At 52.5% G+C, this 24,972-nt stretch overlaps 2 protein-coding genes across 2 annotated transcripts; both read right to left on the bottom strand.

Annotated features, from left to right (window-relative positions):
* Positions 1-1,504: 1,504 nt before the first annotated feature.
* On the bottom strand, positions 1,505-4,927 carry LPAR5 (lysophosphatidic acid receptor 5). The gene has a single exon (XM_044228112.1). The coding sequence runs from the start codon at positions 4,837-4,839 to the stop codon at positions 3,736-3,738; it is 1,104 nt and encodes a 367-aa protein (XP_044084047.1). The 5' UTR covers positions 4,840-4,927; the 3' UTR covers positions 1,505-3,735.
* A 10,194-nt stretch (positions 4,928-15,121) lies between these two features.
* On the bottom strand, positions 15,122-24,421 carry LOC122892011 (acrosin binding protein). The gene is made up of 10 exons (XM_044228110.1): positions 24,315-24,421; positions 23,768-23,986; positions 23,473-23,567; positions 22,861-22,978; positions 21,762-22,230; positions 21,133-21,265; positions 18,040-18,219; positions 17,750-17,917; positions 16,034-16,117; positions 15,122-15,433 (listed from the first exon to the last, which is right to left on the bottom strand). The coding sequence occupies exons 1-10, from the start codon at positions 24,355-24,357 to the stop codon at positions 15,311-15,313; spliced, it is 1,632 nt and encodes a 543-aa protein (XP_044084045.1). The 5' UTR covers positions 24,358-24,421; the 3' UTR covers positions 15,122-15,310.
* Between the last annotated feature and the right edge of the window lie 551 nt (positions 24,422-24,972).

Raw genomic sequence — 24,972 nt, 5'->3', positions numbered from 1 at the left:
GTCTAAGAGAGAAGCATCCTGACCCTTTGGGACCCCCTTACCTTGGCCCTGGTTCTCCTGAATTTGTTTTATTTCAAGACCAATGATTGTTACTCTTCTCCGGGCTACTCACTGTGTGAGTAGGGAAGAGGAGGGAACTCTTCCTACAGAAGAGGCAGACTTTGAGGAGAACCAGGGGAGATCTCTTCAGCTTAGTTGGTGGACAAGCCCGAGTGCTGCCTTGGAGATGCTGGGTACCTCCCGGCTGAGGGAGGAGAGTCATGGCCAACTGTACCAAGGCTGAGCCATCCCACCTGGGTGAGCCACCACCTAGCTACTCCATTCTAAGGCTTCGATGGGGTGTGTTTCGGGGCTCAACACAACTGGAACCGTGAGTGAGCTGCGAGGTGCTCTGCGCAGGAACCTGGGGCCCGTGGAGGGGAAAGGGGCAGGTGTGTTGGAGGGTGAGAGGGTTAGGAGTATGGAGGAAGTAGTGGAGCAGAGAGGGTGAGAGAAGTAGTTGGGAGAGGCGGCCTGGGTGAGGAGGAGACGGGAAGCCAGGGAGGATGGATGGGACAGAGCCAGGATGAGAAGGTGGGAAGCCCCAGGAAGGGGAGAGACGGTGGAAAGTACTGCAAAGAGTAGGAGTTAGGGAGCCAAATAGCTACCGTGCCTCGTGCCTCGTGCCTCTTCCCGGTTGTGTGACCTTCAGATCGCAGCTTCCCTAGGGTGCTTCATTTGTAAAATAGGGATAATAATTGTCCTTAACTCAGAGGCTTATGATAACCAATCACTAAATAATATATAATCAATAGTGATAAGCACCACATGGAGATCCTGGCATAGGGAGTTATTTCCAAAACTTGTTCACGCTCTTCTCCCTCCATCTGGGATGTTCTCATTTTCCTCATTTGGATTTCCCTAAACTATAAATGGGGTCACCGCAGGACACGGGGTGAGGGCTCTGGATCACCCCCACATCTTACACCTGTCCTACTGTGCACTCGGTGTTGGAGAATGCTATGAAAACGGCAGTGGCTGGCTCCAGATGCTCTTAAACTTTCCTAGCCTATGGCTTGTCAGGTTCTTCTGTTCATTCCCGCTCTGCCTGCCCCATCTCCTGAATCTATTCCTGCCTCTTTGTTCTTGTGATGGAAACTCTTTGGATGCACTGATTGCAGGGAAACAGTCCACCAGAGCTTAAACCCCAGAGATTTCACACTGGAGGTAACCCATTTCCATCCACCTCCACACACCATGGTCACACCTCTCCTTGACAATTTTAACAGCAGCCTGACCAGTCTTCCTTTCCCCCTTAGACTCCTCTCCCCACTTCCCTACAGTTTACCCCACACCGTCTGTCAGAGTGAGCAAAACCTCCCTCAGGAACCTTTAGGGGCTTCCCACTGCCCACGGAATTGACTGCCAACACCTTACTCTGCATTCTTGCATCTTCTGTCTGGAATGGTAATTGTTAACTTGTTCTGTGGTCCCCCATGAGACAGTACACTACTCCACACCAAAATTCAACAGTTCATCATTCAACAAATATTTATTAAGCACTTCTTTTGTGCCAGGAGCTGTTCTAGATGCTGAAGATACATCAGAGAATCAAGCAAACAAAAATCCCTGCCCCCAGGGACCTTAGGTTCTACCTGGGGGGAAGGGGGAGGAGAGACACAGAAAACTATAAAAATTATAAAAATAAATAATTATGTAGTATGTGAGAAGATACTTTCTCTGTGAGTTTTGGAACTCATTCACATATCAGAATATAAAAATACTCAAGCAATTTTTTAAAAAAACTGTCTTCAATTCAGTTTAGTTTGGATAGGGCAAAGTTCTGAGACTTTGGACTACCACATTTTATGCTCCCACGACATGGGTCTTGAACCCTAAGGATGAGGGAAGATGGAGCAGGTGCTAACCATTGGGCCTCTTCAAGAGCTACTGGAGGGCCTAGCCCAGGGCTCCATCTTCCCAAGAGATGGTGGAAGGTTCTACTTGAAAGTGATCAAGGAGGAATCTGGGTCAGTTCTCCGATTTGGCCACCAGGGGTCATTTTACCCCTGTAAATCACCATCTGGAGCAATCCCTTGAAGACACACAAAAGGCTTACTCCAAACTAAAACACGCAGAGACACACACAGGAAAACCCTGACACACACACACACACACACACACACGCCATTGAGAGACCTAGCGACAGAAATGCATACAGGACACACGCATGGCTGCAACTTCCTCACTTATGCAGTCTCAACTCCGCAACCCCTCCCAGCCCTACTCCAAGTAAAGAGGGAAGAAGGAAAGAGTAGGTGGTCCATTCATCAGTCTTCCATTTCCTTGCCCCCAGCTTGCTAAGAACAGACACCTTATTCCTGTCCTCCCTTGCACTCTTATGTCCCTGGAAACTTCTTTCCTGGCTGTGGCAACAGTTCCCTTTTCCCTTTCCTGGGGAAAGAGAAGCCCCACCCCTCCCCCAGTGTCTGTGTCACTAGTTCACCCCCACCTCAGAGCTGCTCCACCCGCACCAGGAAGCCAAAGTAATGTTGCACTGGGTGTGCAGCTCCAATCTACCCCTGCAAACCCTCAAGCCTTTGGGACTAGAATTAGCAGTTGATTTGTGGAGCATTTCCCTGTCCCCGCAGTAATAAAAAACAATGTATACATATGCCCTGGGAAGACGTTACACATGAACTCTAATACTGATTCTTAGATGTCCACAAGGTCAAAGTTATTTTCGGAATATTACTCCCACCAATGTTGTTTGTCCTTTGCAATCTCCTTGTTCACAGGTATACCGTGGAGTTTTCCAGAGGCTTTGTGAAGTGTGATGACATTATTGCTCTCAAAGTTAATGGAATGTGTGCTTGTGTGTTACATTGTTAGGAATTAACGAGTTTTAATTTCTAATAAGGTTAAATATCAAAAGGTAAGGTATAAGCAAAGACTTTTTGGAGTCCTCCATTGTTAAGAGTTGTAAAAGGGTCTGAGAGCAAAGTTGGGGAGAACTGTTAATTTCGTACAAAAAATTTTCTCCCTTATTCTAGATGAAGGGCCAGAGGCAGAGAGAGAGAATTTAGGACCTAGAATGGAGGAGGTCTGGAAAGTGGGGCGGGGTGGAAGGAGAAAGGACACCTAGAAAGGCCTACAGAGACCAGCATCTGGGGGGAAAACATCCTCTAACTCACAGTTTTGTCCTGCCCCCAACCACCCCATGCTGGGTGTCAGGTCTAAATTGTTACAAGTTACTAACCAAGAATGAAACAGATTCTGTCAGTGTCTCATGCCTCCACGCTGGGCAGGGCAAGGCCAAGTGGAAATGAGAGTGGGTAGCATCGGAGGCACTGAGACTGCTGTGGTTGGTCTAAATCCAGGACACTCATTTTCTGCTCCATCTACCAGCCTTCCATAGTGTTTCATGCCCACACACCAAGGGCATGTCATCCAGTCGTCTGCCTATGCAATGAGGGAGCTCACAGCGTCACTCCCTCTTCACAGGGCCAGGGATCCGCCCCGCGCTCACCATCACCACCAAAGCAAAGAAGGCATTTCCACCAGCACTATTCTTCCTTCCCTGTGCCCCAGGCTGGCCACACTTTGTTCTCTTGTGCATTTAGGGGCAGGAGTTGCCGCCCAGAAGTCCAAGTGCCCGATCCACTTCCCTCATGTACAATACCCTGCGAGCGTGCGCGTGTGAGCGGAGCGGGGGCCTGGGAGGTGGGGGTGACTGCGCAACCGTACGCAGTGCATTCACAGGACCGAGTCCTGGCGGCGCCGGGTCAAGGGCGTCCCGAAGCTGGAAGGCTGGAGGAGCTTTTGGTTGGCGGTAGCCGGACCGGTGATGAGGGTGGCCTCGGTGGCCCGTTCGGCGTGCACTCCCTGAGCCCCGTTGGTGGCCAAGGTCCTGGCGCGGAGCGGAGTGCCCAGGCCGCGCAGGGTGTTACGGAAACCCTCGGCGCTGAAGTAGTACACGAGTGGGTCCAGTACGCAGTTGGAGCCGGCCAACAGCACCATGACCATGAGCGCCTGGCGCACCCGGTCGCGCACCTCGCTGCCGGCCGCCACCACGTTGCCCCGCAGCAGCCCGTAGACCGCCAGCGTGGCGTTGTAGGGCACGAAGCACAGCAGGAAGATGACGAGGTTGGCCAGCAGGAGGCGCACGGTCTTCTGCCCCCGCCGGCTCCGCGTGCTGTCCGGCCGCGCCAGAGTGCAGAAGACCCGGCCAGACGAGTAGAGCATGGCCGCCAGGGGCAGCAGGAAGCCCAGCGCCTCGGCCAGCAGCAGGAGCCACAGTAGCCTGTTCTGCCACATGTCGCCGAAGCTCTCGAAGCACAGGTGCACCTGGCCGCCGTTGTAGCTGCAGGGCGAGGGCCGGTGCACCAGGCCGGCGGGCACGGCAAACACGGCGATGAGCGCCCACACGCCCAGGCACAGCAGCCGCGCCACGCGGGGCCGCCGCAGGTGCCGCAGCCGCAGCGGGTGCACGATGGCCACGTAGCGGTCCACGTTGATGAGAGTCAAGAAGATGCAGCTGCCGTACATGTTCGTCTGGAAGATGGCGCCCGCCGTCTGGCACAGGAGGTTAGAGAAGGGCCAGTAGTGCAGGGCGTAGTAGGAGATGCGCAGGGGCAGCGAGAGGGTGAAGAGCAGGTCGCTGGCTGCCAGGTTGCACATGTATACGCTCACCACGGAGCGCATGCGTAGCACGCGCAGGAAGACCCAGAGGGCCAGCGCGTTGAGGGGAAGCCCTGCGGCCAGCACCAGGCTGTAGACCACCATGTGCAGATAGTGGGTGTTCCGGTAGTCAGGGCACTGGGAAGCGAGGCTGGAGTTGTTGGCGGAGTTGTGCTGCATGGTACCACAGTGTGAGAGGAGCTAGGCTGGGGACATCATTGGGCACGCTAGGGTCCTGGCCTCGTGTTCATCCCCAGAGTGGGGCCTGGAGGCTGCGCAGGGACCGTCCTGGGGCAGGCAGGACATGGGAATGTGGGCTATGGCTGCGAGGCAGATGGCTGTCGGGGGGTTGGACACTTTGGGTCACTGCTTCATCAGCAGTGGAGACCTGGAATAGGAAGGCAAGCCAAAGTCAAGATTATGCAAGGACAGCGTAGGAGTCCCAAATGTTTATCTAGCTAACCTGGCTGGCCTCTTGAGTCTTTTCTCAGCCTCAGATCTTTCCCCAACTTTCTGTCAGACCACAATAGCTTTCCACAGTAAGGCTATATAGCACAGTGTTAAAAGCCCAGGCTCTGGGGTCAGACTGCCTGGGTTTAAATCCTGGTTCTGCCAACTTGCCTATCTAGGCCCTCCGAAAATTGACTCAATCTCTCTGAGCCTCGTTTTCCTTACCTGGAGAAAAAGGTGGTGGTGGTGGGCATCTCCCACTTCATGAGGTTATTAGATTAAACGAGATATGTGTTAAGTACACAGGTTCTACTAATAATCTCTCTCCTTCTCTTCTTTTCTCTTACAGATGTTTACTGAGCTTTAGAAGGTTCCAGGCATGTTCACAGCCCTGAACAAAACAAAGGCCTTGCCCCCAGCTCCTTTACTTCCACCGAAGGGGGAGAGATAATAAAGTGCAAGTAAAGAGGTCCTATGTCAGATAGTAAGAAATATGATGGAGTACCGCCCCTGGAACTCCCCAGGTCTGCTGGCTCCCCATTATCTAAAGAATAAAGTTCAAATTCCCCAGGACAGTACAAAATCCAGGCCCCATTCATCACATCCATGACTGCTCTTGTGTGGGCTGGATTTGTGGTCAGAACAACCCGGGTTCGACTGGATTGTTTGACCGCTCTCTCAGTTTCTTCGTCTGTAAAGTGGGGACAATAACATAATGGGCTCTTATGGGCTGATCAGACACCAGCACACTCCTGGTGTGGAGTGAACTTCAGTGGGCTGAACTTTTCCAGGTGCTTCCCTGGAGGATCTGACTAGGGAGCTTCCTGGCTGGGATTAGAGGGAGAAGGGGTTTTTTAAGAGAGGGCTCAGAGGGGACCCTAAGTCCAGAGAGTGTGGCAATGAGGCAAGGAGTTACCAAGGGCACTGCCAAGGCCACTGGAGAGAGCAGCCCACGGCAGCCACAGTGCTCAGGCAAACCCTGGCGGACAAAAGATATGGCCAGGAGGTAGATGAGCCAGCAGATAGGACACGGTCTCAGAATTCCACCCTCCTTAATGCCCTAATGCCACAGAAGCTACTCTTCCATCTTAACCCCCAAATTCCATCTTTTGTGTGTGGTGTGGGGGGGGAATGGGTAAAATATACACAACTTAAAATTTACTGTTTTAACCATCTTTAAGTATAATTCAGTGACATTAAGTACACTCACAATGTTGTGACCATCACTACTATTTCCAGAACTTTTTCATCATCCCAAACAACTCTATACGTGCCAAACACTAACTGCCCATTCCTTCCCTGCACTCCCTCCAGCTCCTGGAAAACTCTATTCTACTTTTTGTCTCCAGGAATTTGCCTATTCTATTTGAATTAGTGTTTTTATTTTCTTTGGGTAAATACCCAGTAGTGCAATTACTGGATCATATGGTAATTTTATTTTTAATTACTTGAGGAAACTCCATACTGTTTCCCATAGTGGCAGCACCAATTTACATTCCCACCAATGGTCCACAAGGCTTCCCTTTTCTCCATGTTCTCACCAGTCCTTGTTATTTATCTTTCTTTTAGAGGGGGAGAGGGGCAAAGTGAGAGGGAGAGAAAGAACATTAAGCAAACTCCACACCCAGCGTGGATCCCAACACGGGGCTCCATACCACAACCCTGAGATCATGACCTGAGCCGAAATCAAGAGTCAGAGACTCAACAGACTGAGCCACCCAGGTGCCCCTATCATCCTGGTTTTGATTTGTGTTTCCCTGATGATGAGTGATGTTGAGCATCTTTGTCTGCTGGCTATCTGTATGTCTTCTTTGGAGAAATGTCTATTCAGGTCCTCTGCCCATTTTTTAAATTAGATTACTTGTATTTTTTTGGTGTTGAGCTGTGCAAGTTGAATTTGCCTATCCCAGACACCTCATCTGAGTGGAACCATATAATATCTGTCCTTTTGTGTCTGGCTTCTTTCACTTAACATAAAATTGTCAAGGTCCATCCATGTTTTAGTATGTATCAGAATTGTAATCTTTTTTTTTTTAAAGATTTTATTTATTTATTTGACAGAGAGAAATCACAAGTAGATGGAGAGGCAGGCAGAGAGAGAGGGAAGCAGGCTCCCTGCTGAGCAGAGAGCCCGATGTGGGACTCGATCCCAGGACCCTGAGATCATGACCTGAGCCGAAGGCAGCGGCTTAACCCACTGAGCCACCCAGGCACCCCAAGATTTTATTTTTAAGTAGTGGCTACACTGAACGTGGAGCTTGAACTCATATAACTCCGAGATCCAGAGTTGCACGCCTCACCGACAGCCCACCAGGTGCCCAGGAACTGCTTAAAATCTTACCAAGCTGTAAACCTGACTCTAAAGTCTTCCTGTGGGTTTTTGTTGCTGTTGTTCATTTGTTCTCCCTCAAACCATGACTACCAGCAGTTTAAGCCTTGTAAGAGGTTTAGGAGAACAGTTAGAGGAAATAAACACTTCTGCAAAATACCAATTTCACCAACGAAAATCATTTTAAATGGGGCTGAAACCCGCTGAAAAGCGAATAAAACCAGACTCTTTCCCTGACACATGCCCCACCTCCCAAGCTTCTTTGCTCCAGCCGTGCCACACTAAAAACAGTTTTGCACAGGTCTTAATGTTTTCAGGACTCTGCTCTTGCACGTGCAGTGCAGGCTTTTTTTTTTCCTTAAGATTTTATTGATTTATTTGACAGAGTTACAGAGAGCACAAGTAGGCACAGTGGCATGCAGAGGGAGAGGAGGGAACAGGCTTTCCCACTGAGCAGAGTGTCCTATGAGGGACTCGATCCCAGGACCCTGGGATCATGACCTGAGCTGAAGGCAGCCGCTTAACTGACTGAGCCACCCAGATGCCCCAGTGTGGGCTCTTCCGCTTAGAATGCTCTGCCTCCCCCTCTCCAACAGACAAAGGCAATCATTTCTTTTTTTTTTTTTTTTTTAAAGATTTTATTTATTTATTTATTTGACAGAGAGAGATCACGTAGGCAGAGAGGCAGGCAGAGAGAGAATGGGAAGCAGGCTCTCTGCTGAGCAGAGAGCCCGATGTGGGGCTCGATCCCAGGACCCTGAGATTATGACCTGAGCCGAAGGCAGAGGCTTAACCCACTGAGCCACCCAGGTGCCCCGACAAAGGCAATCACTTCTTAGGACTCTGTGAAGCCTCACCTGCCTCCCTCCCTCCCTCCCGGCAAGGCAGATGTCATTCCCCTTTGTACACTGTTCACCAGGAGTGTCCCACCTGTCTTGTAATTAGCTGTGCTTAGCCTGCCCCTCCCCTTAGACTGTGAGCTCCTAGAGGGAGGGTCTGTGGACCGTGACTGAGTCATCTTGGTCTCCCCAACACTATGTCCATAAATGTTGAGGGAAAAATATTTGTGATGATTTGCTGGCCATTCATCCCGTCCCAGGCTATTTTTACATGCGTGGTCTTTAACCTTCCAGAAGGCCTTTGAGATAGGTGTTCAGCCTCGTTTTTACAGGAAACAGAAGTTCTAGAGTCCCATCAGCATTCACACTCAGAATTCACACCCAGCTCCCAGCTGCCCCAGGGCTGTTTGCAGCAAGAGTGGATGGTGGGATATGAGGGTGCATGCGGCCCAGAGCACCTGGTCCCTTACAGCTGCCTGTGAGAAATCTCAGCCCACAGATAAAGTTACATCTTTATTTGCCCAGTTGAAATAGACACTTTTTTTTTTTTAAAGATTTATCCATCATTTGACAGAGAGAGATCACAAGTAGGCAGAGAGTCAGGCAGAGAGAGAGAGGAGGAAGCAGGCTCCCCGCTGAGCAGAGAGCCCTACGCGGGGCTAGACCCCAGGACCCTGGGACCTCGACCCGAGCCGAAGGCAGAGGCCCTAACCCACTGAGCCACCCAGGCACCCCGAAATAGACACTTTTTAACAGCCCACCATTTCTCATTGGTAACACAGACTCCTCTTGCTGTCACACACACACACACACACACACACACACGAGTGCCCCTCCTTACCATGTCTGCTTACCTACTTAAGCACATTAGTGGTTCACAGCTTTGAACTTCTCAGATTGTTTCCTGTGTGTTTATTTGCTTCCATTATGCCCGGCTAGGTGGTAAGGTCATGGGTTGGGACCCCCTCATCCATGGCTTTCCTCCCAAGCTCACACTTGGGACTCACACTTCAGTCTCTGTGCTTAGAAGACCCATGTGACATTCACTGACTACCTGGAAGGAAATCTGTCCCCTCCCTGCCATGTTCACACACCCTGTAATCTTGCTATAATCTCTCTTGTGTCGGTCCGCCAGTCGCTTCTTATCTCACTCCTATATTGCCCAAGTATATAACTCATCTAGTAGAATACTCCGCCTCCTAAAAGGCCTGTTTGGAAACAGCCTGCATTATATTTTCAAAAACAATTTACACTGTCACTACAGTCACACTTGATCATTCTTAACCATTACCTGGAGAATCAATAGCTTCTTACACACACTAGACAATGAATGAGTGAATGAATAATTGTTTACCAAGAATCCCAAGTATTTCTGACAACAAAGTTACAATGTTCAAGAGACCAAAAAGTATTAGATGAGCTTCTAGTTAAAGGGAAAGGCCTTTTGTAAAGCAGATGGCGATGCTTTTGTTACTAGACTCCAAAGTGGAGAAGTCCTTTTTGTGGAAAAGTCATTGCTTTCTGATAGATACACAAGGGCCTGAGCTGGGCATCAAGGACTGCCAGGGCCCTGCCCTGTCCCCACCCCATCTGCCTGCTTCCCTGGGGCTCCTGTCAGTGGAGCTGCGTGGGCACGGTGCCAGGCCAGATGGCAAAGATGGGGAAAACTGCCAAAAAGGAGGCAAACAGGAAGTGGAAGGAGGGCTCTAGCTGGGGGAGCGGGGGGCAGCCCAGGATCTCACCCCAATCCTGCCTTGAGAAAGAGGTCAGGTTGTAGAAGAGATGGGAGGAACCAAAGAAACAGCAACTGTCCCAGAAAGGATCAAACACTGGGGCTTTGTGTCCCCAGCGAGGAGGAGGGACCTGGAGGCCCACATCATCTTAATAACCTCCAGGCGCACAGATGTGGTTACGAGCGCAGCACCACATGCAGATGTGCGTGCGAGGTCACATAGACATGCACACAAGATCCCCGGTATGTGCACTCACCCGCTAACACACAAGTAGGTGCATGCACAGAGGCACGGACAACTAGGCCAGAGCAAGAAGAGCGGACACAGCCCTTGCCTTAGGGACAGTATTCTTACCCAGAGAGACAGAGCGCATCAGGCAGCCTCAGGGCCATCCCCATAACAGATCCCCTCGCCAAGACACTGAAGGGCTGAGGAAACACCCTGGGGACTGCCCAGGGCACACCACCCACCCTCCACACCACTCACACACCAGAGCCAGGACAGCCGCCTTCCTCCTCCCCTGGTCTCTTTCAGGTCTCTTTCAGCTTCCTGGGTGCACATCAGAGGGCCAGGTTCCTGATGGCCTCAGGCCTCTTGAACCTGTCCCACTGCCCTCTGAGCTGGGCTGGGCGCTGCTCTTTGCTGAGATAAGCCAGAGGGGCAGAGCTATTTTCTGCCAGGCAGGAAGTGAGAATTGAGTAAAAATGTGCAGGAGGCTAGGTCATGGTCATCCCTCCCTCTCCTCCACACAACCTGCCTGTGCTATCCACCCTTCTGGCGGCTGACCAGCCATGGGGCTGAAGAGAAGGAAATAGGTGATTCCGGACAACGGTGGAGGCAGGGTGGGGAAAGAAAGAACTCTTCTCTGTCCAGCTCCCTCCTGTTCACCACACTCTCCATGTGCACCCCCCGCCCCCCGCCCCTCCTGCACACCCGCCAAATGCCTTGCTCTGTCTCCTCTCTTTAGTCATTCACGCCCTCTAGGAGTTTGAAAAGGAACCTCAGATCTCATCATCCTTGCCCAGGAAGATGCATTCTAGAATAGCCCCAAACCTCATTTTATTTTTTTTTTAGTAAAGATTTTTATTTGAGAGAGAGAGAGAGAGAGAGAGATCATAAGTAGGCAATAGGCAGACAGAGAGAGAGGGGGAAGCAGGCTCCCCACTAAGCAGAGAGCCCAATGCAGGACTGGATCCCAGGACCCTGGGATCATGACCTGAGCAGAAGGCAGAGGCTCAACCCACTGAGCCACCCAGATGCCCCCCAAACCTCATTTTAGATTCCAGAGGCCACAGCTGAGAGTCCCTGTGCGCTCTACCCACCCCCCATTAGCTAAGCCCACCTCCGCAGCTGTGAGCTGGCAATACTGGCAGGATGTCCCCTTTATCCACAGACAGGCTTAATTCTAAATTATACTTTTTTTAAAAAAAAGATTTATTTGTGAGAGCAAGAGCATGAGCGCACATGCATGAGCAGGCAGAGGGGCTGAAGGGGAGGGAAAAGCAGGCTCCCCGCTGAGCAGGGAGCCCCATGTGGGGCTTGGTTCCAGGACCCTGAGATCATGACTTAAGCCAAAGGCAGACACTTGACTGAGCCACCCAGGCGCCCCTAAATTATACGTCTGTTATATGAGTATGTTCAGACTCCCCAAACAGATCCCAACCAGGCTGAAGCCTCCAGCAGAAGCTTACCAAAGTTTGAAGGCTTTGTGAACAGCTCTGTCCTAGAGCTGTTCTGAGGACACAGATGAACCCCACTCATTTGAGGGGCCTGTGGCGTGGAGATAGTACAATGACACCAAGGTGAGTGGATGGCCTTTTCCTTCCCCCGGGGATGGGGGCTGGCCACAGTCTTCCCAAGGAGAGAAACCTCTGGCACAGGCTCCCCAGGGCTGTTGTGCTCTCTCTCCATGGCCCCTCTTCCTGTTCCAGGCCTGCTCTGCTGTCTCCAGCCAAAATTCCTGCTCCGGCCTTTCCCCACCTGGTCCCACCTCAGCCTGTCACTTCCTGCACCATCCAGTATCCTCCTCGGCCACGTCTTCTCCCTCTGGATATTCTGACCTCACCTCTCCCATTTTTTCTGGGCCAAAGCAGAAAGCAAAGGTGGCCTACAGCTCAGGAGCTGGTATCCCATGTCTGTGGATGTCACCGCACCACCCGCACATCTCCCTCCACCCTGCTTTCAAGAGCTGGAAAAACGGGAAATAAAGTCACCATCCAGAGAAGTCGCTGGGACCAGATCAGCCCGCTGCCACAGCCCTGTGCCCTGAGTTGTCCCTGCGCATCTTACCCTTGGCTCTGGGGCCTGGTTGGGTCCTGCCCCCCCCAACAGAAAGTCTGAGCCTTTTGACCTCTTTGACCTTGTCCTGAACTTGGGCGGCACTTTTCCCGAGCTTCTGGCTTTGCCCTCCACTTTTCCGCTGCCTCCTTCCCATGGCACTCCCCGCCACCCCCGGCCACACACACACACACAAGGTGTCTATTTTGCTGGGGTGTACTCTGCAGGGAGCAAGCTGGGGAGGGCCATCATCATCAGGCAGAGACACGAGGAGCTGGGCTCTAGAGTCTCTGAGTGGCCAGGAGGGAAGTCTCACAGGGGCAGGCAAGTTCCTATTTTTCCCTCAATCCTTGCCTTCATCTCCCCCTGGGGCTACAACTTTCTCACCCTAAAGGGAGCCGGAGATACAACCTGGTGGGAGTGATCCTTCTTGTCATGGGGGCTCCCCTAAATAGAGGTAACAGGTAAGCAGCTGTGCTTAGTAGTGGGATCCGAAGTTATTATAAGGCCTTGCTGATCCTCACCTGTGCTCAGTATCTGAAATTCCATCCCCTTCGTACCACTCATGAGCCATATTCTATCAGAGTCATAGGGACATTAGAGAGCATCTTGTCTAATCTCGTACAGAAGATGGACGCACTGGGCTGAAGTGGTGTTTCTCAAAAATCCCATTAAGATACACCTTGGTTGGGGCGCCTGGGTGGCTCAGTGACCTCTGCCTTCGGCTCAGGTCATGATCCTGGGGTCCTGGGATCAAGACCTGCTTTGGGCTCTCTGCTCAGCAGGGAGCCTGCTTCCCTTCCTCTCTCTCTGCCTGCCTCTCTACTTGTGATCTCTGTTTGTCAAATAAAAAATCTTTTTTAGAAAAGAGTTTCTTTAAGATAGACCTTGGTTAGCTGGGAAGGATAGCTACAAGAACACATCTGTGCCAGTAATACCATTAGTGGAGTTTAATCAGATGAGTTCATTGTCATCTAGCAGAGGGTTTGGCCTGGGGGGAGGGGGAAAGGGTCTGGGAGAGTGGGACAGGGCTAGACACCACCCCCAGAGAGCCCTCCTCAGTGGGCTGTGGGAAGGCCAGGGTTCAGCATAACAGTGGGGGCCTTAGGCGGGGAGGGGAAGACATATCTTCCCAAGATTCTCCAGTGTGGGGGCCTCGGGCGTCAGAGGGGCACTCCTACATGTGCCTAGTGTGGTGGCTGACTCCCCAGGCTCGCTCCGGAAAAGACTGCAGGAGGCAGCCCCAATTACCTTTTCACTCTATTCAGAAAAATTTTTCAGGTCCCATGGTCCTCCTCCTTCTCCAGCCCCACGCATGAACCCCACTCTAAAGGAGGGACTTGTGCCCCCTGCAAAGTTCAGCCCCACCGGTGACAGCCCCATACCTGTGTTCCCTGTGGCTTCCGCTGCCTGCTCTGGGCTGGGCTGGCAGGACCTGCTCCTGAGATGGGTGGGGACACATTCTCCCGGCAGATCTCCGCGTTTCCCAGCTCCCTGCACTCAGTCAACCCCACACAGGCAGGGAGAGAGAGAGAGGAAGCAGTGCCCTCCGTGGCCTTTGCAGTCCGTCAGCGAAGAAACCCCGGCAGAGAGTGGCACTCAGTCCAGCCCCAACTCTTGCCTGCTAATGGCTCCCCCCACCCATTGCTCACACACTCCCTAGCTTCCGGGAAGCCCAACTGGCACACCCACCCACGGGGATGGATGACTAACCACCCACTCTGAGCTGTACTTACACCAGTTCCCCCTGGTGCCTCTTTCTTTTTTGGGTTCCAGCAGGTGGTTTCGCTCTTGCCATTCATGGTCACCCAGGGCCATTCCTCCCTGCTTCTGTCCGGCTCCCTTAAGGAGTTCCTTCTTCTGGGGAACAGGGGACTCAGATGGCAGCGCCTTTTTCTGCGCCCTCTGGCTGAGCCCCTGACCTCCTGTATCAACAAGGCTAGGCATGTTGGCCATGCCCAGTACACAAAAACAACTTAAAAGGTTTTGACTGTATGTGAAAAAGGATATTGTGGTCGAGTCAGTCTGAGAAACTCTAAGCTGAACAGGTTTCTCTATGACAGGGCTTCTCATGGTCTTTACCATGCCATGAGAAGACTGATCAGGTGTTCATAACTGAAGCTGGGTGAAGGGTTCATGGGGTGTGTTATTCTATTTTTGTGCATATTTGAACTTTTCCATAAAAAAATACGTTTGTTTTTTTTTTTAATGTTGTTAAACACCATGCACCTGTAGGAGGAGAGACTGTAGAGTTTCCCAAACACGTGTATCCTTGAACACATTTTGGGAGGTCCCAAGTTCTTACAGGTCAATGCTGGAGTCACACCTCAATGTATGTTGTCACCTCAATGTTCAGATCATCTGGCCCATCAATGGATGTCAAATCAAGGGTTTTCTGAGCTCCAGGTCCCAGCACTCTCCACCCTCCTGATGAAGGGCAAGTTCCGCCTTACTTCCCTGGGCTTATTCCCCGCACCCCTGGAACAGGACCTCAGGCAGGCTCTGGCCTTTACCCTCCAGAAGGACCATCTTACACTCCTCTGAGGTCACGGGCTTCAGAAATAAAGACATGTGCCCCATGGCCCACACAATCCCTAAGACCCCGGCCATGGCCTTCTTCAATCTAACTTCCTGAATCCTTGGGTCTTCTCCTGGCTCCTTCCCTGAGCACCATCCCTGAGGCCCTTTCATGTGCAGAAGGATCCATAAATCTCAGGGGTTGGTGTTGTTCCCATGGGGCAGGACCACAGTGCTGAGGATGGGATCGGAACCAAAGTAGGCCACACAGGTTGAAAATAAACACTTTATGTAAAGACATCCTTTAAGGCGGGTGGAGTTCCCATCATGGGCCTCTCTGGGACTGCTGCCCCAACCCAAGGAAAATGTGAGTAAGAGACCAGGTAAGAGACCCATAAGGGTAAGAGACCTGTAAGGGGCAGCCAGGAAGCAAACTGACAGATGGGGTCTAAAAGCAACGGAATGTGGAAAGGTCAGGCTGGGGTGGAGATAGGACGGACCCCAGCTCATCCGGCTTGGCCTAGAGTCAAGGTGCTAAATTCCTGGCTCCATCGCAGCACAAGGTCCTCACTTTTGGCCTGGCTCAACACACTGTAAGTCTCGTTCTGCAGACATCTCATGCGGGACACCTACCCGGGGATCAGGGACACACAGTCTGTGTCACAGAGCCCAGGAGGCAGAGGCGCCGAGGTGGGGAAGTGGCATTGGTCCCACAAGCACCAGAGGCAAGTGGGGATAGGCACAGGGCAGTGGAAGCAGAGAGGAAACAGATGTGGCTGCAAGAGACACCGAGTAGCCCAGCCTCTCCTTTAAGAAGCGAGGAGGCTAAGGATGGAAGAGGAAGTAACTTATTCCAGACTCTTGGTGAGTAAGAGCCAGAGGCAAGCCAGAGACCTCAACATACAATGCCCAGCCCAGCTAGGGATTCTCGCTGCAGTGCCCTCTCCTTTTATTTGCAGCATCCCTCCGGGACCCCTCCCCCTTCACCGGGCTGCCCTCTCTGCCTGAGAGGGCCTCACTTACTCCAAGACAGGAGGGAGATGGAGAGAGGGTTTTGGTGGAGGCCTCAGCCCTGGGATGCAAGCAAGGAACTATTCTCCTGCTGCTCAGAGCAGAGTGGGGTGTGTGTGTGTGTGTGTGTTCATGCACTTGCGTGCTCAGAATAGACCCCCCCCTGTGGTGGCCTTTGGAGGGGAGGAGGGGAGGAGGGGGCGGGGTGAGGGACTCACCTTCCGGTCGCGGCTTCTCATGAGGCACTGTTGGCTTTTGAAGGCACAGTAGTTTGGATATTGTACATAGTCTGTGTCACAAATCTAAGCCAGGAGCCAGGAATGGAGAGGTGGGGAGACATCAGAAGCCTGCTAACACACCAGTCCTCCAGACAGAGCCCACAACGGCTGAACCAGGGCCAGGGGTAGAGCCTTTGAGAACCAGACCTTCCACACCTGGGGTGGCCCTGTCTGAGGACTAGGTCTCTGTCCCCCTGGCCTTTCCTGCCCCACCCTCAAGTCATAGTTCAGTGCTGAAAAGAAGCCAGGAGCTGGAGAATTAAGTGGCTGCCCTGCTCGTCAGCTTGCTGGGGAAGCAGTTGAGGACCAGGGCATGGGAACAGGGCCCCATCAGGGGTCCAGTCTCAGGGATCCTTCTAGTGATGGCTAAGTGAGGGAGAGGGGGGAAGAACCTCTCATGTGTGAATTTGGGTGAATCACTTCCCTCTGTGGACCTCGCCTCCCCATCTGTAAATCCAGGGGAGGAGGAGGGATGATCTCTGAGACCCTTTCTAGATCCAGAGGCTCCTCCAGGACCTCTCCTCAGCCCCAGAGATAAGGGCTGTGCAGGGGCCCCTCATCTCAGCTACCAACCCTTTCTTAAGCTGCCCAGCTTTTCCTGGCCTTGATTTTTCCTCCTAAACCATAGGAGGGAGGGACCTGGCTGTCAGTCAACTGTCCCCTGGAGCTACAGGGGAGGACACTCTGGGGAGAGGGGGAGCAAAGTTGATTCTACTGAGCAGGGAAAGTGCTGGAACCTAGGTCAAGGAGCCTGTCATACTGGAGCATGGGGTCACAGGTCCTTGACACCTCAGGCATCCCCTCGTCTTTGGTTGTAGAGGTGAGTCTCACTTTGGGCCAGTGTGGGAAGTGGCTTGACCCAAGGCCCTCAGCAGGGACACTGCAGAGCTGGGATCAGAAGCTCTGTCTCATGGATGGAACTAGAGCATATCATGCTTAGCGAAATAAGTCAAGCGGAGAAAGACAACTATCATATGATCTCCCTGATATGAGGAAGTGGTGATGCAACATGGGGGCTTAAGTGGGTAGGAGAAGAATCCATGAAACAAGACAGGATAGGGAGGGAGACAAACCATAAGTGACTCTTAATCTCACGAAACAAACTGTGGGTTGCTGGGGGGAGGGGGGTTGGGAGAAGGGGGGTAGGGTTATGGACATTGGGGAGGGTATGTGCTTTTGGGTAAATTGGAAGGGGAGGTGAACCATGAGAGACTATGGACTCTGAAAAACAATCTGAGGGGTTTGAAATGGCGGGGGAATGGGAGGTTGGGGTACCAGGTGGTGGGTATTATAGAGGGCACAGCTTGCATGGAGCACTGGGTGTGGTGAAAAAATAATGAATACTGTTTTTCTGAAAATAAATAAATTGGGAAAAAAAAAAAAGAAGCTCTGTCTCCTGTCTCCCCGTCTCATGCTCTCCCACCCCTCTAATTCCTACTCCTTTAACAAACACAAACCTTTTTTTTTTTTCCTTTTCTTTTTGAGAGGAGGAAGGGGGGGATGGAAGGGTGTCTACTGGAAAGAGGCAGGAGGCTCAGTGGGGACTGGAAGCCAGAGGCCTAGCCTCCCCTTGCACATCTTAGGGCTACTTGGAGCAAATCACTGGAAGGAATGGGGACAGTTGGGTAGGGTTGAGCCTCGGGGAAAGGCGCTGACCTTGGTGGGGAAATCCCCGTCCTGGAAGCTAAGGAACTCAGTCTGGAGCCAGCCGGACACTCGGATATCTTCACAGCCCTTGGTGGCCAGCCGGGCGCACCAGAAGTCCATGCGGAGCCCACCATACATATCCAGCCCATAGAAGCGGCCTGATGTTGGGGTCCCTACCTGTAGCACAGGGGACAGGGGAGAGGTGCATGCCCCCAGCTCCCCTGCAGACCTCCCTTCCTGCTGCCCAGTCCTGCCTAGAGCCCGAGGCCTCCCCCACTGCGGGCTGCCCGTCTAGGTACCTGGGTACCGATGGACATGCTCTGGGCTATGAGCAAAGGGCTGATGAAGGGTGTTTTGTGTGAGCTGTCACACAGCTGTCGCTGCAGGACCGCCTCCGAGTGGCACTGTTCCAGCTTCAGGGAGCAGAAGTCACAGAGGGCACAGGTGGCTGTGTGTCGCCGCCCAAGGCTGTCACAGACCTGGGGCAGGAGTGTGGTTGACAGACTGAGGCTGAGACACTTTCAGCCCTGCGGAGCTGTCCCCGCAGAATGTCTTCGCATGAAGGCTCTTCAGAAGGCTTTTCTGGCTTTCCTCCCTGCTCCCTCCCCAAAGGTTCTTCTAGGACCTCTCCTCAGCCCTCTAACTCTTCACCCTCTTCCTGGATGATGTGTTTACTCCCAAAGAACCTTCACCTTTCTGCAGGCGACACCCAAATCTTTATCACCTGTTCCCATTTCTTGCCCGAGCTCCGAATCCTCATTGCCAAGTACATGACAGGTGTCTACCACCAGGTGACCTATAATTACTCCTTTTTCTTTTTTTTTTAAGATTTTATTTATTTGAGGGGCACCTGGGTGGCTCAGTTGTTATGTGCCTGCCTTCAGCTCAGGTCATGATCTCAGGGTCCTGGGATCAAGCCCCATGTCAGGCTCCCTGCTCAGCGGGAAGCCTGCTCCTCTCTCTCCCATTCCTGCTGCCTGTGTTCCCTTTCTCACTGTGTCTCTCTCTGTCAAATAAATAAATAAAATCTAAAAAAAATTATTTGAGAGAGAGAGTGGATGAGTGCGAAAGTGGGGAGAGGCAGAGGCAGAGGGAGAAGCAGTCTTCCTGCTAAACAGGGGGCTCGATCCCAGGACCCTGAGATCATGACCTGAGCCAAAGACAGACACTTAACCAACTGTGCTACCCAAGTGCCCCCAATTTTTTAAAAAAGATTTACAATTACTCCTAACTTAGGTTCTGAAAAGGACTCATGACCTTCTCTTTCTCTCCTTCTCTCTGCTAATGATAATACTAATATCTAAAGTCCACACAGTGCTAGGCACCACGGCCATAAATGCTCTTGCCTCTGTTAGCCTTCACCAGAGCCCTATACTAGCCTGGGTATGAGAAACATCTCCCACTGCCTGATGAGGGAACAGGCTCAGTTGACGCCGAGTAACCTGCTCAGAACCACACGTCTAATAGATGGCAGAACTCTGTCCCAGCCAACTCTCAGCTGTCCCTACCCTCTGTCCAAGAACATAGGTCCAAAACCTCCCAGTTCTTGGAAGACATTCTTCGGAGCGGAGTTACCCATCTCCTAACTGGGGTCTGCGCCCCTACTGGGCTTCCTCCCCATTCTTGGGCGAGGCTTGCTAACCATCACCTCCCGTCAGTGCTGTCCGCCCCCCGTCACGCATGGGTACCCACGTCACAGCGCACAGAATTTCTCATGTCACCTTGCTTACTCATACCAGCACGTAAGGGAGCAGCATCATGTCCCTGATTCAAGATCGTTACCGAGTTAGCTTTTCATACCAAGTTCGATACAAATGTCCCAGACTCTGTTTGAGATTTTTCCCCTTAGGGCCCTTCCTAACCTTGGACTCTCATCTCCTGCCACTCTGCTCCAGGTAAAAATGGGCTCCTGACTGGTCCTGTAACAAAACCCTGATATCTAGGGAACTCTCTGTGACTCTTGAACTTCCTACACTCAAAACAAAACAAAACAAAACAAGTCTCGGGGCCACCTGGGTAGCTCAGTCGTTCAGTGTCTGCCTTCAGCGCAGGTCATGATCCCAGGGTCCCGGGATCAAGCCCCACATCAGGCTCCCTGCTGAGCAGGGAGCCTGCTTCTCCCTCTTCCACTCCTCCTGCTTGTGCTCTCTCTCTCTCAAAATAAAATCTTTTTTTTTTTTAAAGGTTTGATGTGTTTCTTTTTTTTTTTTAAGATTTTATTTATTTATTTGTCAGAGAGAAATCACAAGTAGATGGAGAGGCAGGCAGAGAGAGAGAGAGAGGGAAGCAGGCTCCCTGCTGAGCAGAGAGTCCGATGCGGGACTCGATCCCAGGACCCTGAGATCATGACCCAAGCCGAAGGCAGCGGCTTAACCCACTGAGCCACCCAGGCGCCCCTCAAAATAAAATCTTTAAAAATAAAAGAGTAAAACATAATTTTTAAAAAGTCTCTTTCCAACACTACTGCATACTACTTTTATAATGCTACGGAATCCCTCATGATTCTTGGACCTCTTAAGGGTGGGAGCAGTATGACCGTTCTTGGTGCCCTACTACTCCCTCTGGCAGGAACCTCTACCAAAGCCCCTTCTTTTGCCTGTAAAACATCTTTCATTTTCAGGTCTCTGTTTTAAACATCAGTTCCTCTAAGAATTCTCTACTCCTCCCAAACATGGACCGTGGGGACCCCCATCTGCTGCCTCTGGACTATGCACTAATCCATGGCTGCCTTTATCTATCACACTATTCTGCCTGTTTCCTCATCTGCCTCTCCCACTAAAGATGACTAGCTCTATTTTACTCATCACCGACATCTCAAGTACCTAGTACGGAATTGGTACACTGTACTAAAAAATCAATTATCTAACTTGCTCATTGGCCATCCTCTGGGCTTGACACTATGCAGTACTGAACAAATGGTTGAAGTTAGCAAAAACAAGTTTGCTAACTTGTCTTATTTGAAAACCTACAGAATACCTTCCTGGGAATAGGACTCGCTGGGTGCTGAGGGCACACCGAGCCTGGGATCCCTTTACCGATACTTGGAATGGGATCTATGACCCCTTTGGAAAGGAGAGCTGCATCCAAGGCGAAGCCAAGTATTGAAGAAGGATGACCTAGCTCAGGAAGGAATTCAAGCCTAACAGCTCAGAGAGATGAAGAATGAACTCTGGACAGGTATTGGATTCCAGACTAGGTCTTGGGCCTTCATCTTTGAAGGTGAGCTAGAGATGCCCTCCCAAAGAAGGGATTCTCATGCAGAGACTCTCTCCAATGATGCCTTATGCTTTCTGCATCCCTGCCTCTCTCCCACACTCTCAAGGCCCAGCATAGTGCCGGGCCCAGAGGATGGCCAATGAGCATGTATCCATTAAGAAGCATTGCAGACATACCGGCTTCCCGAAACCAAGGATCTCCTCCTCTATGTACTGCCAGGCCCTGGCCGTGGGGGTTATGGTACAGGTGTTCTCCACAATCGAGTAGCACAGCACCAGCAAGGCCTCCACGTGGGGCATTTGCAGGAGGCTGCAAGAAGACGGTGCAGGCTGATGGGGACGGGCCGGAGGGCTGAGGTTGAAAGCCACATCCATTCTTTGCCCCTCCCCTTGGTGTCTGGTCTCAGTCACACACATTCAGCATGGCCATGAGGCCCTAGAGGCCTTCAGACCAACTGCCTCCTTTTACAAAGGAGGAACTGAGGTCCAAGAAGGGGAAGTAATCTTCCCCAAAGCTGCAGTGCTAATCAGGGGCAGAGACAAGACCAGAAACCAGGCCCAGGTCCAGGGTCGGTGGCACTCCATCACGTGGAGAACGGGTGTCTAGGGCAGTGCTAAATGATGGTGACAGAGCAGGTGAGGCAGACAGTTGCTAGGCACGCCTGAAGCCTAAGCATGTCTGAGTGGGTCTTGGAAGCTGGGAAAAGCAGTTTCTCCTCCCCCCAAAAAAGGCAGCAGTGGGGATAGTGCTGGTGGCTGGGGTCAGCAGGTGGGGCGGGGGGAGGGGTGGTCAGAACTGCCTGTACCTGTCACGGGTTGGTTTTTTCCAGACGGGTTCTTCATCATACAGATCATTCATTTCATCCATTTCCTGGGCTGATCGAATGAGCTCCTGGATGTTCTCCATCATCATGGGAGTGGACTCTACTTCCCGCACCCGGGGAGTGAAGGAGAAAGGGTTGGAAGACACGAATTCAGACTGGAACTTGAGCTCTGGGTCTGTCTGCAGCCCAGCCACTGACTCCAGTCCCTCCTCCGCCCCTTGGCCTTCCTCTTGCTTTCCCTCCTCCTCCAGCTCCTCCTCTTGCTCTTCTTGCTCCTGTCCTTCCTCCTGCTTGTGTTCTTGCCCTTGCTCCTGCTTGCGCTCCTGCCCTTGCTCCTGCTTGCGCTCCTGCCCTTGCTCCTGGCCCCCCAAGGACAGGGAGGACTGTAGCAGCTCCTCCACGTTGTTGTTAAGCCTCTCCGGCCAGGGCTGGAAGGCCTGTCGTTCTGTGGCTGCAGAAGGGTTTGGGAAGGACCGAGAAAGAAAAATGGAAAGGAACAGTCATGCTTCTGGCCCCCGAGGGTCTTTGTTACAGAGGGACACACACAGAAACACAAAGGCACAAGAAAGCAGCCTAAATGACATTTATTCACACAGTCGAGTCTAAAAGACACGGGGAAGAATACAAATATCAAAATTTAAAAAAAATTGCCATGGTGATTATGACAATCGTGGTTCTCCTTTCCATCTCCCTGACAAGGGTTCCTCTTCCCTAACTCCCACTTCAAATCCCACCTTTTGTCCCTCTCACTTAGGAAACTCCAAAGATGCTGAATAGCTAGCAAGGAACGCTTTCTAGGGTGAAGATGGCGGCTTTTGAAAGTCCCAAAGGACGTCCAGATGCAGGAATATTCTGGGGAGCTGAGAAAAGCAAATTTTCCTAGAAAAAGCCCCACCTCGTACTCATAAAAAAGCAGTCTCCCGCCTTTTGTAACTGGCTGTGTGCTGCCAGCGCCCCCCACCCCCCAGCCCTGTTCAACATTCTTCCCCATTCCCTCCTGACCCCCAACACCTAAAGTCCTGGGCTCTGGGATTTCTGGAAGGGCTTGGAGGCAGCCTCACAGGTACTGGGAGGGTCTCACCTGTGATGTGAGATGAAAGCGGGGAGGTCATTGTGGTGGGAGGGACATCAGAGGAAGCGTCAATCTCCTTGATAGTGTTGGGAGAGAGGATGGAGACTGGCTGGGAGCAGCGGACCCTCTGTAAGGAGAGAGAGACAGTGGGCATGCCTTTCCCATAGAACAGACTTCTACTCCAGCTTCCGGCTCAGTCCTTTTCCGGCATGTCTCCTCTCTCACAGTTGCTGGGCAGGGATGAAAGGATATGTTCCCTGGTAGAACCCTCTAGACCCGAGAAAGGGTTCCCCTGTGAGATAAGACTCCATGTCTGGGCCACACCTCTGCCTTCACTCTTGTGTTTGACTTGAATGAGATCACTCAAGTGTTAGAAGCAAGGGGGACTTGTCCCTTTGCCTCTTCCCTTCCCTCTTCCCTACTTCTCTTGCTGGAACGAGATTGTTCCGACCATCTGAACGCCCAGGGTGAGGCTGTACTCCTACGGAATGGGAGTAAAGGATTGGCAAAGTGGCAGGGAGGAAGGATCTCAGGATGGCTCTGCTGGAGCCCTTCCTCAACGCTTCACCCTTTTGACCTCCCTGTGGTCCTTGATGCCAAAGACAACGTCCGGGGCCTCACCTTAGAGTAGTAGACGTGGTTAGAGCAACGATATTGAGTAAATTGGCAGAAGGACTCAAACCAGGAGGCATAAGGGAGGTCAGAGCAGACAGCGCCTGAGAATGGGCAAGGGTGGAGAAGGTGAACACAGAGAAGTGGAGGGGAACTCCCTTCCTGAGGGGGAGGGTCAGTGGGCTCCTTGGGTCTACAGAGTGGAGAATATGGCCTCAGGGTAAGGAGCAGGCCATACCCTTCCTGACTCAAGCGAGCACAGACCCCAGCAAGCACAGGGCTGCCCCACTAGTCTGGCCCTCACCGTCGGGCACCAAGCCATGATTTTCATATTGGTCCAGCTGGACGAGGGTGGGATTCCGGCAGCCGTGCGTTGCACGGAGACGGCAGGTGGTCTCTGCTTTCCAGGTCGGGGTCAGCAGTGCGAAGAAGCGTTCATATTCGGTGGGAGAGAGAGGGCTGCCTGGAGTGGAGGCCGAAATTGAATCCTGGGCTGGGGCAGGTGGCAGAAGCAGGAGCAGCACTGCGGGGCAGGGAAACAGACCGAACTCCAATACCGGCTTGGGGTTCCTGGACAGACCGACTGGCAAGCGGACCCCGTGGAAATCAGCAAGCGGGGGGGGGGGGGGGGAAGGGTGCGGGGCGGGGGAGGCGTCTCGCCGGAGATCCCAGCGGATCAGGGTGACGAGATTCCTGGGGCAGAGGCTAACGTCTGACCCCAGAAGCCAAGGAGCAAAGCCAAGGCGACCACCCTGAGAAGGCGTTTCGAAACCCTGAAGCATGGGCTCTTGGGAGGTGGAGGACTGAACTCCGGGAGGAAGACACTGCTCGGGCAGACGGGAAGCTCTCACCCTCGAGGAGTAAGAGAAGGAAGCCAGCGGCTAGCTTCCTCATGGCCCCAGTGGATCCGCCCGCGTTTCCCGGACCAAAGCGGCCTCTAACGGGCCAAGCCAGAGAGAGCCGGCGGGCGCGGGCTCGCCGACGGGGGAGTAGAAGGTGCGGCGCTGACGTCACAAAGGGCCGGGGGCGGGGCCGCGGGAACTGCCGCGCGCTCGGGGTTCACTGCGCTGGCCTGGGGTGTAAGGGTCCTCACGCGAGTCATATCCCTCCCCCGGGGGGAAGTGACGGCAAAAGCTATCACTGACCCAGGACCTTCGACGGAGTAGGCCCCGTGTTGTTCTTTGTATTACCCTGTTTCATTCCCGAGGTAGTCCCAGCAAGTGGGTACGTTATCCCTCTCTTACACATGACAAAACCTGGGTCTGGAGAACCAATCTGCCCCACGGTTGGTGAGGCCTGGACAGGAATGTAGGCAGGATTCTGGGGCAGGCAGGGATGGAGTGTACGGGAAAGCCAGCGTCCACCTGGGTAGGAACTAGAGGGAGCCTCCAGGTAAGAAATGAGCCAAAAGAGGAAACAAGCAGGTTCAGGTGAGGAGGTGCTCAGGATTCCACCTGCTGGTTCAGTCTGAGGAAGTGGTTTCCCAGGAGGACACAAGCAAGACAAGGC

Source organism: Neovison vison, chromosome 12, assembly GCF_020171115.1.
Source record: "Neovison vison isolate M4711 chromosome 12, ASM_NN_V1, whole genome shotgun sequence".
Lineage (NCBI taxonomy): Eukaryota > Metazoa > Chordata > Mammalia > Carnivora > Mustelidae > Neogale > Neogale vison.
This window is presented reverse-complemented; position numbering and strand designations above follow the sequence as displayed.

Bases quoted from the DNA above. Each gene is read 5' to 3' on its own strand.
- LPAR5 (XM_044228112.1), bottom strand. From the start codon at position 4,839: ATGCAGCACAACTCCGCCAACAACTCCAGCCTCGCTTCCCAGTGCCCT.
- LOC122892011 (XM_044228110.1), bottom strand. From the start codon at position 24,357: ATGAGGAAGCTAGCCGCTGGCTTCCTTCTCTTACTCCTCGAGG. The intron at 16,118-17,749 runs GTCAGCGCCTTT...CTCCTGGCTTAG, and splicing joins ACGGGGATTTCCCCACCAAG to ATTTGTGACACAGACTATGT. The intron at 15,434-16,033 runs GTGAGTCCCTCA...ATCCCCGGGTAG, and splicing joins TGAGAAGCCGCGACCGGAAG to GTGTCCCGCATGAGATGTCT.